This window comes from Crocodylus siamensis, chromosome 4 (assembly GCF_052110815.1).
Source record: "Crocodylus siamensis isolate JL-2025a chromosome 4, ASM5211081v1, whole genome shotgun sequence".
In the NCBI taxonomy this organism is placed as follows: domain Eukaryota; kingdom Metazoa; phylum Chordata; order Crocodylia; family Crocodylidae; genus Crocodylus; species Crocodylus siamensis.
This window is the reverse complement of record NC_143398.1, coordinates 57,926,017-57,939,729: the sequence shown is the minus strand read 5'-3', so window position 1 is coordinate 57,939,729 and position 13,713 is coordinate 57,926,017. Positions and strand designations below refer to the sequence as shown.

Below are 13,713 nucleotides of genomic sequence, written 5' to 3'. Positions count from 1 at the left end.
ATGTTGTTCTCCATAGCTACACTGTCATATGAATATGTTACAGCTAGTGGCCTACTGTCTAGTCACAGACTTAAAGTCTACTTGTCTCTCTTGTTCTCAGGTATGTAGAACAATTGGAGTGATGCATTCATCCTATTGAAACAGTTGACTAAAGGATTTTATTGGCTTAGTGATAAAACATTAAAGGTTATTAATATGCTAATAGGGTCTTTTGGTAGGATAAAATTAAGATAAATGCTATAGAATGCTTAGCTTTTTTAATATATTGGGTGTTTCTGCATCTAAAGGTGAATAAAAGTCTAAATCCCTGTTTCAGTTAGCAAATATGACAAAATCCTCTTATTCTCATAGCTTATAAAATACATGGTTGGGTTTTTTTCTCTCAGAGCAGTCTTCCTTGATTTGTGGACCCCCAGAGTAGTATAAATGAATGTTCTGTGTAGTATACTAGAGTGGGAACTGAATCATTTGACACAGATGCTTTTTGTCATGATGCTTAGGCACCTAATGCATACAACTCTTGGTATCACTTCTTTGCTACCATGTCCTTTCATTCACTCTATCCCTCTCCCACATATCTGTTGTATCTCATTATGTGCTAAGATTGTAAATTCTTTGCAGATAGACTCATTTTGATCAGCAATTGTGTACAAAGCCTGGTGTAATGGGCCTTGGAATCTGATTAGGGCCTCTGTGTACTACTCTAGTGCAAATAAGTTATAATAATATTTCCCCTTGCTTTCTCTAATGGGTATTCCAGGCCTCTTTTCCTGTCGTGATAATTTTTCCTCTCATAAATTGGGACAAAAATTAAAAATCACAATAATATTTGCAAACCAATAATAGGAAAAGAAGTTCCGATCCATTCAATTGAAACAGTTTATTTCAGTTTGACCTTTTTAATTTGAAAACTTTTAGTATAAATTGAAATTTCTTATTAATTCAAAATTTAAAAAATGATTCATTTACAAAATGTAAAAGCAGGATGTTTTGAGAATTTGAAAATGTTTCTTTGAAGACTTTTCAAATTGGGAGGTTTGTCAAAACTGACCCTAAGCAAAACAGCTTTGGTTCGACATGTTTTATTAGAAAAATCCCATTGAGTACTAGTGTTCTATATCATCCATGGGTTTTTACACACCATTAAATCCTTTAATACTATCCTTTGAGAATAGCATTTAATATTTTTCTAGCTGTGTTGAAGTGTTTGTAAACTGAAGCCATTTTTCAATGAGTAAGATCCTGCTGTTGTGCAGTTTGTTGGATTTCAGGACAAAAGTCAGAAAGAGTGTGGTCTGATTATTTATAAATCTACACTATCAATTCAATATTGAATTCCCCAGGTTTTCAGAGTTATGGCAATATGATGCATCTGTTACATAACCTGTTGCAGTAATAGCAGTTTGTCTGGCTGTTGCTTTTTTTCCCCCCCGTGTTCTGTTTCTTAAATATTAGCAAATCTGTTGTTGTATGATCTAGGATCCAGTACAAAAAATGCACCCCTTGTGCTGCTTTAATAGAGACTTCACTTTTCCATATTTTTAGTGTTCATAAAATATATTACCTGAAAATGCTGATGTTAAGCAAACACTTGCTCTTTGTGTGTAGAAATACATGAAAATAATATCTGCTGCCCTAAATCAGTGCCATGTTATTGCTGTTAGTGTTGTCCCTCTAGCACCTTACGAGGGAGGGAAAATAAAATAAAATAAAATGGAAAATAAAATATCACGGTCAGAAATGTTATGGACTGTGTTTGTGCAGAACAAAGACCCTAATACTCAGTTTTAATGACCAAAACCTTTGTAATATATTTCATAGATTTCATAGACGCTAGGGCTGGAAGGGACTTCAGAAGATCATTGAGTCCAGCCCCCTGCCCGAAGGGCAGGAAGTCAGCTGGGGTCATAGGATCCCAGCAAGATAAGCATCCAGTTTACTCTTGAAGGTGTTCAATGTAGGTGCTTGAACCACCTCTGATGGCAAGCTTTTCCAGACTTTGAGGGCTCAGACAGTAAAGAAATTCTTCCTTATGTCCAGCCTGAAATGGTCTTGCAGTAGTTTATAACCATTCGACCTCGTCATCCCCTGGGGTGCTCTGGTGAACAAATGTTCCCCCAGATCCTGGTGGTCACCCCTGATAAACTTGTAGGTGGCCATCAGATGACCCCTGAGCCTGCGCTTTTCCAGGCCAACAAGCCCCATGGCTCTCAGTCTGTCGTCGTAAGATCTGTTTTCCTGACCTCTGATCATGCGCGTGGCTCTTCTCTGGACTCTCTCAAGCTTCTCCACATCCTTTTTGAATTGTGGAGCCCAAAACTGGACGCAGTACTCCAGCTGCAGCCTCACCAAGGCCAAGTACAGGGGGAGAAGGACATCCTGGGATTTGCTTGAGAAGCATCTATGGATGCAAGCCAGCGTTTTGGTCGCTTTAATATATAGGAAGTGAGAGCTAATATCTGCAGGAGCTCCTGGCTTTCTGTAGCTTGTGATGAATACAAATGATGGTATTTTTAGCTGAATTAATGTGGTGGTGAACATGGACTTGCTTAGGGCCGTATCCTATTAAATCTATTAAGCACCTAAGAATGATTTTGATTCCACACTGTTAAAGTTCCTGAAAATCCATTCATCTACTTTTGTATGAAACCATCATCTTACCTATAAGACTGAATCCCAAACAAGCAGCAAGAAGGACCCACCCACCTTTTGCATAAATAGTTTTTCATCAGCCCTAGGGGAGGTGGAGTAGGATTACACATGGGTACCGCAATCCAGTCCATTTGATGTTTCTTTGATTTACTCTCTGGTTTTAAATGTTCAGTGTGTCAAAGAATTTTACATTAACAGTGAAAAATTGCATTGTGGGAATGTAATGGGTAAAGTAGGAGCTGTTTTATTTAGCAGTTGAGAAAGCTGTAGGAATGATGTGATATGAATATATTAGCTAAAGATGATAAGTAGTAGAAGTAAAGTGATTAACAGTGTGAAATTTACATTTATTATTATATCATTGTTAAAGCTGTATCCAGCTGAGTTTATAACTCCAGCCATTTGGGATTTGTTAGCCTGGGCAGTGACCGAGCATTGCACAGGTTTTCAAATCTGGTGTCTACTAGGCTTCCTTTGCACTTATGAGGCTTATAAACATAATTAAAAAAAACAAAGCAAAAACATATTTAGTTTTTAAATTATAATTCTGCTGGCAAGTTTTGATCCATTGGTCAATTCAGGATAGCAAAATAGGAAAGAATGCATGAGTCCACGCTTCCTAATATTTCATGTACAGAACAACTTCATGATACCAGCCTGAACATTAATAGTACAGGGAAAGTTTGCTAGTGATTACTTTTAAGTTAGTATAACTCTTTTCTGCAGCAGCAGCACATACCATATCATAAAGTACAGATGTTGGTGTGTTGCACTTGTTTTTGCCTCGTTATCTCTTTATTCCAGGATATTATTCCACCACAGATTGAACTAATTTTGTGTACAAAATGAGCCCCAAATCAGTCAGGTTTTCAACCTCCAAGTCTACAAAACTTTGTACTAATAACTTGCTCTGTAAATGAATAGGACAGCAGCTGTTCAATCTGAACTGATATTTTATCAGGTTACAAATTCCTCTGTCAGACTAGATCCACAAAAAAAAAAAAGCTCTTTTCAGGCATCTGCAAAAAAAGGTCCAACTATGGCTGCGTATTTATATATATTTCAGATAAATTACCAATTGGTGACTCGACATTTCTAAGAAACATTTTTAATAGTCCACTATCTATTACAAATTTACCATTAGCCTCCCTGTAGTATAGAAACAAAAATACCCTTTGGATCAAAGGTAGTATATATGGATGCGTCTACACATGCAAGCACATGCGCTTGCAGCAGCTCAAATAGAAGCAGTGCAAATTTGAGCCAGGGCTTTTTGCCTCAGCACACGTGCTCGGACATGCACTTTGGTGTGGAGCAAATTGTGCCACCTGGGGCAAATAACCCTGCCTGGCTCCTCCCGGATCTGCAGCCAGGGGGAGCTAGGGCCTGGGGCCAGCACCTGTGCTGTCCCTAGCAGTATAAGAAGCTGCCTTGTCCTGGCCTCATCCATACAAAAAGCTGCCCTGGCAAGCAGCTTGGGGTACTTGCACTCTGGAGCTTCTGAGCCCCAGCCAATTGATACCTGGGAATACTACTCCTTGTGCCAGCTGGGCTGCTGCAGCAGCATCCCAAATCCATTTTTACAAATACCCCAAAATCCAAGTTCTTCTACATTAAAAACAAAAAAAAGATCTACACCCCCCCCCCCAAGAGAGAGAGAGAGAGAGAGAGACAGACAGACATTGATAAGTTGGGTAAAGCTTTATTGGTATATTTACAATGTTAAAACAATTTGGAAGCCTACCAGTGACTCTATCATCATGAAAAAATAAATTCTAAATACCAATATGTGTTGATGTGTGCTTTTGATTTTCTTCATACATAATGGGTGTGCATTGGGGCGATGTGGTGTTTGTAGAAAGGGGGTGATAAGGGGTGTGGGAGAAGGCGGGTGGGTGGATGTGGAGGGATGTGTGTTGGTCTGTGGATAGGAGTGGGGCAATTGCTGGGGCCACTGTGGGTGTGGGGCACCTTGTGTGGGGGCTGCTCAGGAGGCGTGGGTCCCTTGGCACCCACAGGGTGCAGGCCTTCCAGCACATGGAATGCCCAGCACATGGAGGGCCACAACCCCTATCTCCCACAGGGTCCCAGCCCCCCTGCCCAGGGTCCCAGGTACCCTGAGGCTTCCCCTCGGGGTCCCAGCTCTACCCTGGAGGGCCCCAGCCCCTATCCCCCACAAGAACCCAGCCCCCCTGCCCAGGGCCCATAACTAACCTTTAACAGCAGCAGCAGGGAAACCATGCGCTGATCCCAGCCTGATTTTACCAGCCCTTGGGCTGCTCTTGCCGCCCAGCCAGGCTGGTCTTCATAGATTTCCTAGACATTAAGGCTGGAAGGGACCTCAGAAGATCATCGAGTCCACCCCCCTGCCCGAAGGACAGGAAGTCATCTGGGGTCATAGGATCCCAGCAAGATAAGCATCCAGTTTGCTCTTGAAAGTGTTCAATGTAGGTGCCCGAACCACCTCTGATGGCAGGCTGTCTCAGACCTTGGGGCCTTGGACAGAAAAGAAATTCTTCCTTATGTGCAGCCTGAAACGATCTTGTAGTAGTTCATGACTGTTTAACCTCGTCATGCCTTGGGGCGCTCTGGTGAACAAACATTCCCCAGATACTGGTGGTCACCCCTGATAAACTTCTAGGTGGCCATCAGATCACCCCTGAGCCTGCGCTTTTCCAAGCTAAAGAGCCCCATGGCTCTCACCCTGTCGTCGTAAGATCTGTTTTCCTGATCTCTGATCATGTGCGTGGCTCTTCTCTGGACTCTCTCAAGCTTCTCCAAATCCTTTTTGAATTGCGGAGGCCAAAACTGGATGCAGTACTCCAGCTGTGGCCTTGCCAAGGCTGAGTACAAGGGGAGAATGAGAATGATGTCCTGGGATTTGCTTGAGAAGCATCTATGGATGCAAGCCAGAGTTTTGGTCACTTTACTAGCCGCAGCATCACACTGAAGGCTCATGTTCATCTTGTGGTCTATGATGATCCCCAAGTCTCTTTCTTCCATAGTGCTAGTCAGCGTTGCACTGCCAAACCTATAAGGATGCTGCAGGTTTTTCCTCTCAAGGTGGAGAACCTTGCATTTTTCAGTGTTAAACACCATGAGGTTTTTGTCCGCCCATTTGCTGAGCCTGTTCAGGTCAGCCTGGATCACCCTCTTGTCTTCTGGTGTGGATGTGTTGCCCCTCAGTTCGGTGTCATCGGCAAACTTGGCCAGTCAGCTTCTGACTCCAATGTCTACATCATTAATGAAGATGTTGAACAATATGGGTCCAAGGACAGAGCCTTGCGGGACCCCACTGGTCACAGGGCACTACGATGATTGACTTCCATCAATTACCACCCTCTGACAATGGAGCCAATTCCCTACCTAGCGAATCGTGGTGAACCCAAGGCCACAATTGGCCTGTTTTGCTAAGAGGTGATCATGGGATACCAGATTGAAGGCTTTTTTGAAGTCAAGATATATGACATCAATCTCTTCTCCCTTGTCCAGGTGATAGGTCACCTGGTCATAGAAGGAAATGAGATTGGTCAAACAAGACTTACCCATGACACACCCGTGCTGGCTATCCCTCAGGATGTTGGCATCGGCCAGTCCATTGAAGATGGCCTCTTTAATAAACTTTTCTAAGATCTTCCCTGGGATAGAAGTCAGGCTGATGGGCCTATTGTTAGCTGGATCCACTTTCCTCCCTTTCTTGAAGATACGCACCACATTGGCCTTCTTCCAGTCGTCGGGCACTATACCAGAGCACCAGGAGTTTTCAAAGATCTGTGCCTGGGGCTGGGCTATGATGCTCGTTAGCTCCTTGAGTACCCTGGGGTGTAGATTGTCAGGGCCAGCTGACTTGAAGGTATCCAGCTTCTCAAGGTGTTCCTTCACGAGGTCAGCATTAATGGAGGGCAGGGGAGCTCCCTCACCCGGACCTCCCTGTTCTGTAGCGGGCATGGGCATCCCATGGGACCGATGAAAGACCGACGCAAAGTACCCATTTAATAGGTTGGCTTTTTCCTGGGTGACAGTTGTCAGTTGCCCCATCTGGTTCAGCGGGGTCCAATGTTGCCCTTGCTTTTCCTCCAGCTCCCTACATATCTGAAAAAGGACTTTTATTGTCTTTGATGCTTGAAGCTAGTTGGAATTCAGTTGCAGCCTTGGCTTTCCTGGTTTGCTCCCTGCAGGACTGGACCAGTGCAGAATAATCCTCCTTGGAGGTGAATCCCATCCTTCATCCTTTGTAGGCCTTTCTTTTTAGCCTCAGGAGGTCTGCTAGATCCCTGGAGAGCTAGGGGGGCTGCTGTGTCCTCTTGCTGCCTTTCCTCTGAGATGGATTAGAATTAGCTTGTGCATTGAGGATTGCTCCCTTGAGGCACAGGCACTCTTCTTGAACTCCTCTCTCCCTAGGGTCATGGTCCCTTAGGGCCTCACTGACAAGCCTCCCAAGCACGTCAAAGTTGGCTTTCCTGAAGTCAAGGACTTCTGCGTTGCTGACTGACTTGCCAACTTTATGGTGGATGGTGAAGGTGATCAGCTCATGATTGCTGTCACCCAGCTTCCCATCGATCACTAGGTCACCGATTAGGTCATCCCCAGTAGCCAGTACCAGGTCGAGCAGCGCTTTACCTCTTGTTGGCCCATAGACTTCTTGAGTCAGGTAGAGGTCATCCATGCACGAGAGGAAGCTTTGCAACCGCTCGGATTTTGCTGAGTGATCCTCCCACAAACTGTCTGGGTAATTGAAGTCACCCATGATGACCATGGTCCTGGAGCATGCGGCCTCAGCCAGTTCCCGGGTGAACTCGTGGTCAAGGTCTTGACTTTGGGTGGGAGTTCTGTAGTAGACTCCCACCGTTGTGTCCCCTGTGCTGTGTTCCCCATGGATTTTAACTCAGAGGGTCTCCAGTTGTCCACCCTGGTCGCCTATATCAGCTTGCAGGGATGCATAGCTTTCCTTAACATAGAGAGCTACACCCCTGTACCTTTTATCCACACAATCCCTCCTGTACGCGGTATAGCCATCTATACTCATGGTCCAGTCATGGGTGGAGTCCCACTAGGTCTCCGTTTTCCCTATGACATCATAATTATTTGCATTGAACAGAAGGAGGAGCTCCTCCTGCTTATTCCCCAAGCTCCTGGCATTTGTGTACAGGCAGGCAAGTATCCCCTTGGGGGCTCTTGCCCTGCCCACAGATTGTACCAGGACTGGGGCTGAGGTGGGCTCCCTTAAGTGCCTTGGCCTGCTGGCTTTGTCATGGTTGCTCAGTAGGCCAGCAGTGGCAGTATTCCCTCCCTTCCCCCAGCGGGCTTAGTTTAAAGCCCGGTGGAGCAGGTCAGCCAGTCTGGCTGAGAAGAGCCTCCTCCCCAGGGGAGAGAGGTGGAGGCCATCTCTTCCCAGCAGCTCACTGGCTCTCTCGCCAAGGAGCGGGCTGTGGTCATGGAAGCCAAAGCCTTCCCTATGACACCAGTGCTGCTGGTTTTGTGGCAGCAGGACCCAGTGCGGCATGCGGGGACCACGTGTGAGGCCCAGCCAGGTCCTGGGCCCCCTCTGCAGCCCAGCCGGGCTGGGCCCAAATCCCTGAGGCTCGCTAGTCCAGGTTTGCACTACAGCAGGTTGCACGGCTCCAGGAGGCACGCACAAGAACCACGCCTCCTGGAGCCCTGTGACCTGCTTCAGTGCAAGGCTGGACTAGCAGGCCACTTGGGGCTGGGCCCAGTCCTCACCTCCCCCCACCTATAGCCGAGCCAGGTCCTTCCGGCCTTGGGGCTACTTGTGCCTGGTCCGGGCTCTAGGGCTGGCTCCCACCTCTGCCCTCTGTACCTGTGCGGGGGGAGGGAGGGTGAGGACCTGGCCCAGCCCCATGTGGCTCACTAGTCCGGCCTTGCACCAGAGTGGGTCATGGGGCTCCAGGAGGTGCAGCTCCTGTACACACCTCCCAGAGCCATGCGACATCCCCCTGCCATCCTCACTGCCCCCCGACACCCATGAAGCCCCTCCCAACTTGAACTGTGCCGGGGGCAGCAGGGACACCAAAGAGATGCTCTGGCCAAAACCAAAGTGTCTCTTTTGGAGGACTGGCTCGGGGCATGGTCTTGAACCATGCCTTGCTCTGGTCTATTACAGAGCATTTTGTTTAGACTCCTGGATATAACATTTTTACGTTCCCACATGTGCCTGTTGCCCCACCTCAAACGGGTTTGAGGCAGGGCAACAGGCACGTGCGTGCTCATCTGGATGAGCCCAATGTGTGTCTATGCAATCTATATGTACATATAGATTGATGACGCTACAGTTCAGAGACAATCCATCTGGTCATTATGTCCTTAAAAGAGCTGGTTTTATTTAAATGATAGGACTAACAACTTAGACACTTCAAAAGAAGTTAGGAAAGATCTAAGCCAATGTAATCTTTGTATCTCCACTAATAGCTGTTCACAAAAAGTTATGCTGTTCCTATTATTGGAACACTTCAAACTGGAATTTTAAAAAGAAGAACCTAAATACTTTCCCAAATGCTTTGCTGTTCAAGTAACTTCTTAGTCTGGCAAAATATTGATAGAAGTGAATGGTACAATATATTGAGTGATTCTGGAGAATTCAGCAACCTCAAGTCTCCTTCACTGCTTTGTTCACAGATATTGATGAATGTGCTGAAGGACGGCACTACTGTCGTGAGAATACTATGTGCGTAAATACTCCAGGATCTTTCATGTGCATCTGCAAAACGGGATATATCCGGATTGATGATTACTCTTGTACAGGTAAGAGCTGATTATTTATGAAACGAAAAGACCTGAATCATATCAGTGCATTTTAAATGCTATTCTGCATTAATTAACTTTAATTAGCTTAACGTTTCATACATAAATCCCATGGAACAAAAAATAAGTGAATAATTACAGGAGTACAGTTTGTGTAAAAGCTGGTACATCCTGCAAATCATAAATAACTTGTATCATTTGTCTAAAATAGGCAATTGAGCCAGTATGCCATCACTTGCAGAAAGGTAATTGGAAGAGAAAGCCCAACAGGGGAAAAGACAACCATAGTACACTTAAAGAGAAATTTGGAAGTGCAGTGGGGTATTCTGGGGATCTGAGTGCACTTACCCAGTTAAATTTCCTGCCTCTTAGAGGCTGCTTTTTTTCCCTCCTTGGAATTCTTCTATAACGGGATTCTACAGTTGCCATTGTGCTGCTGGAGTGCATGATCTATCCTCCTCTGTTCCTCTTCCGCTTATGCTGTTCAGCTTGTGGTTGTCTCTAGGCAGAGTCTCTGGGCTATGTGGATGTCTTCCACTGCAGCTTATTCTCACCTTTTTAAAAAAAAAACAGGTATAAAGTAACAATTTAACATCTAATACAGCAGCATTTCAAAATCGCTGCTTCTATACTTGCTTCTGGGAGGAGCTCATTTCATTTTAACGCTAGACAGATGAGGCAGATGTGATTCAGAGGTTTGGGACATTGTCTTAGTGGGAAAAAAGGCTTTATTTGCCCTGTGGAATGCATTAGTTCTTTCAGCAAACATCAGAGCAGATTCGATTAATTGAGTTGGCTGTGCGTCTACTGGTGCAGGCCATTTAGTACTCTAGCAGCCTCTGCATCATGTGTATTCAATGTCCCTGCGTTTCAAAACAGCAGTAGGAGTGCTTTAACTAAAGTTTGTTGAACGAGCTTTGGTTAAAGTACCCCCAGCGCCAGTTTGAAGTGTGGGATGCTGAATGCACATGACACTATGGATGCTTTAATTAGAGTGGCTCTGAGAGCTGCTGTATTTAAAGCATGCTCCCCACCCCGATTACATGTGTAGATGCCCTATGACATTAGGAAGGTAATAACTTTCAGTAGTGAAATTTCTGCTAATGAACATTACCTTATGGTAGTTATTAGACATATATGCTATGGAAGCACTGTATTTTTGTGGTACCACAATACTTCTGACCACTTCCAGTGCAGCCATTAGTATTTTTGTGATTTGTAGAAAACTGTGAGACTCCTTCATTGCATTTCAATCACCAACGAGAAATTCTAAAAACCAGTGATTGAACATATAATTATTAAAAACCTGAGTTATAGTCATATTACTTTTTAAGCCACAGGCTCTGATCAGTAATAGAGCACTTTGCTTTTAGTAACCCATATTTCTGGCACAGAAGGCATTTACACTAGAGCAATTTGTTAAAGCAGGCAGGAATCTTGGGAAGCTGCTGTAGCTTTGCAAATTAGTGAAGGGACAAGACATTCATTTCTGCAGTGTTTACTATCTATTCACTTAGTAACATGTAGAGATTAACATTCAGGGTTTTTTTCATGTGAATCCCATCTTCTAAGTTTATAAGAAATATAAATAACGAAGGTATGCTGTCATTACTTTACTTTTAACATGGAGTTTGATGGTTTACTTGATACCCACCATTAAATTGAGTTATGTTGTCACCCTTGAAGAATTTATTTGTGTTGTGAATAGCAAAACACTAATTCAGGTTATGTTGCTTCAAGATTTGTTTGTAAACACACCAGTGCCAAGAAGCACTGAGCTAGTGCTTGAGGAAAAGAAATAATAACTATATGTTCTACAAAGAGTCCAACTGATTTCGTCTGGTCTGTTATTTTTATCTATATTTTTCCAAACACAGTTTTCCCCCTGTAGCATATAGTAGTACTTCTAGTCATGCAATTTAGAGAGAAACTTATTATACTTCAATATATTGTGATATCTTATTTTAAAAAGAGATTTAATGAGATCTAGTCAATTAAATGATGGCCAGAGTTTGAGGAAGTAAAGTGTAAAACGTTTTGTTCTGAGTAGAAAGTCACTGAAGTTTGTGGGAAGAATTTAGAATTTAACCTCCCCCCATGCCTGCCACCCCTTCTTCCACTATTTTAAGATGTTATCATCATCTGCCCATTATGAATGTAAAGGAGGGAAGAAAAAAAATTGCATGTGCGAGCACTCCACATTCTTAGTGTGAACTGTGCTTATGGTATATGGTCATTTACTGTATCATGCAGTTATTTTGAACAGGATCTTATATGTTGCTCTGTTAATGTGATGATGCTGGTTTTCAGAGTAAAAAGGATGAATCAAGACTTGCTATCTGACTGCAAAGCAGTAGTAAAGCAATTTTAACAGTTCAGGAAGATGGAGAGGCCTGAAACTTATTATTTTTAAGAGACCGTGTTAGAAATATAATAGTTAACTAGTTATGTTTATAGGAGCTAAGCATATTCCTTGAAGAATTTTCAATTTTAGATACTGAATTACAATTCTGATAGGAAGTTTTGATTGTATGGTCTATTCAGGGTAGCAGAATCAGAGAGAATACGTGAGTTCATGCTTCCTAATATTTCATGTACAGAACAGCTACATGATACCAGTCAGAGCATTAATATTTTCAGTTATAATAGTAATAATTAATACATTATGTTTATTATTTTTTCACACCAGTAGCTGGCTTTGTTTCGGTTGTTTTGAACCTCTAATATACTGCATAGCAGGCAAAGATACCTGAGAGAGGTCTGAATAGATGACTGTGAAGTGAGAATGATATCTCTAAATGGAACTGGTGTTTCTATATTACTTTAGACATTGGTACTGAAGTGTTTCAAAATCCATTGAAATTAGATGGGGTTTGTTGTACATGGATCAGTACAAGGAGTGGTTGCTGGTAGATTCTCCAGTCCTCTACATTGTGATGAGTACCTATGGTATTTGCTCCTAAAAGCAGTTGAAGGCATCAATGAGTCAATCTAGATTTACACTTTTCTAAACTGTATCACTTGCCAGCAACATCTAGAACATTTCCAGCAGCCAGAGATTGTCGTGGCATAATGGTGTCTTTGCTTTGCCTGCCTTTTGTATTAAGGACATCCTAAAGTGCCATTTTTGGGGCAGCTTAGCAATACTAGAGTGGCAAAATTACCTGAGTAAAGTTGGGTTAGCTGTGAAGAAAATGTGATTGTATCATATATAACCCTGTCCTGACCTCCCTTTGCTGGTGAACAGACTATGAGAACATCAAGCTTTCCTGAACATGAATGTACTACTATTTGTCAGATTTGCCACAATTGAATTAGGTATTTAGCCCTGTTTAACTTTCTGCTGCAGCTTCTCTGTCCAAGTCTCTATTCAGATCCTGAACAGATCTGTGGTTTAACACACCTCCTAAAATACTTTTAAAACGGTCAAAACAAAGAGGTGAAGGGTAGTTTCCTTGCCCTGGGAAGCAGGCAACAACTGACTCCTGAGTTCTGAGATGTAAACTCCGGCAAGTGTATTTCAGCTGTCTCACTTGTTGCGTTCTTGTGTGAATTGCATCAATGTGTGATATTTTGCTATATAATGATAATTGATAATATGCTAATATAGAAGCTGACTTACTGTAGAAGTTCTTACTGCACTGCAGGTTAGACTAAGAACTTCTGTGGCCTGTGCTTTGGAGCGCTGTTAAATTTCTCGATAGGAAACAAACTAGTCAGAGGGGACCGGCAGGCACTGGGGAAGTCCCTGTTCCCCCGAGCACTACCAGGAGTGACCAGGAATAATGGTCGCAAGCTGGCAGAGGGTAGATTTAGGCTAGAGATCAGGAGGCGCTAATTCACGGTCAGGGCGGCTAGGATCTGGAACCAACTTCCAAGAGAAGTGGTGCTGGCTCCTACCCTGGGGGTCTTTAAGAGGAGGCTAGATGAACATCTTGCTGGGGTCGTTTGACCCCAGTACTCTTTCCTGCCATGTCAGGGGGTTGGACTCGATGATCTGCTCAGGTCCCTTCCAACCCTAGAAACTATGAAACACTGTTGTTTGGCATTATTGCATCATTGTGCACAGGAGTTGCAAGAAAGGAATGAGATTGTGATAGCTTGAATGGGAAACTTTAAAACTAAATAAGTAATCTCAATTCAGCTTGCTAGCAGCATACTGTAAGATGTCCATCGTTCTTTTCTGAAACATACATGTGCAGATACAAAGTCATTGCTTAAAAAGGAACAAGTGAATAGAGGCAGGAAAACTTCATTATTTTTTCTTAGATGCGAAAGCTTAAAAAAAAAATTCTACCTCTG

General features: G+C 43.5%; 1 protein-coding gene across 2 annotated transcripts in view; it reads left to right on the top strand.

Moving 5' to 3' along the window:
* Positions 1-13,713, top strand: part of NELL2 (neural EGFL like 2) — a 266,470-nt gene that overhangs the window by 137,328 nt on the left and 115,429 nt on the right. For both annotated transcript variants that reach the window (XM_090042380.1, XM_090042379.1), the window contains exon 13: positions 9,286-9,411. In XM_090042380.1, coding sequence (XP_089898506.1) covers positions 9,286-9,411 — 126 coding nt within the window. The remainder of the gene's footprint in view (positions 1-9,285; positions 9,412-13,713) is intronic.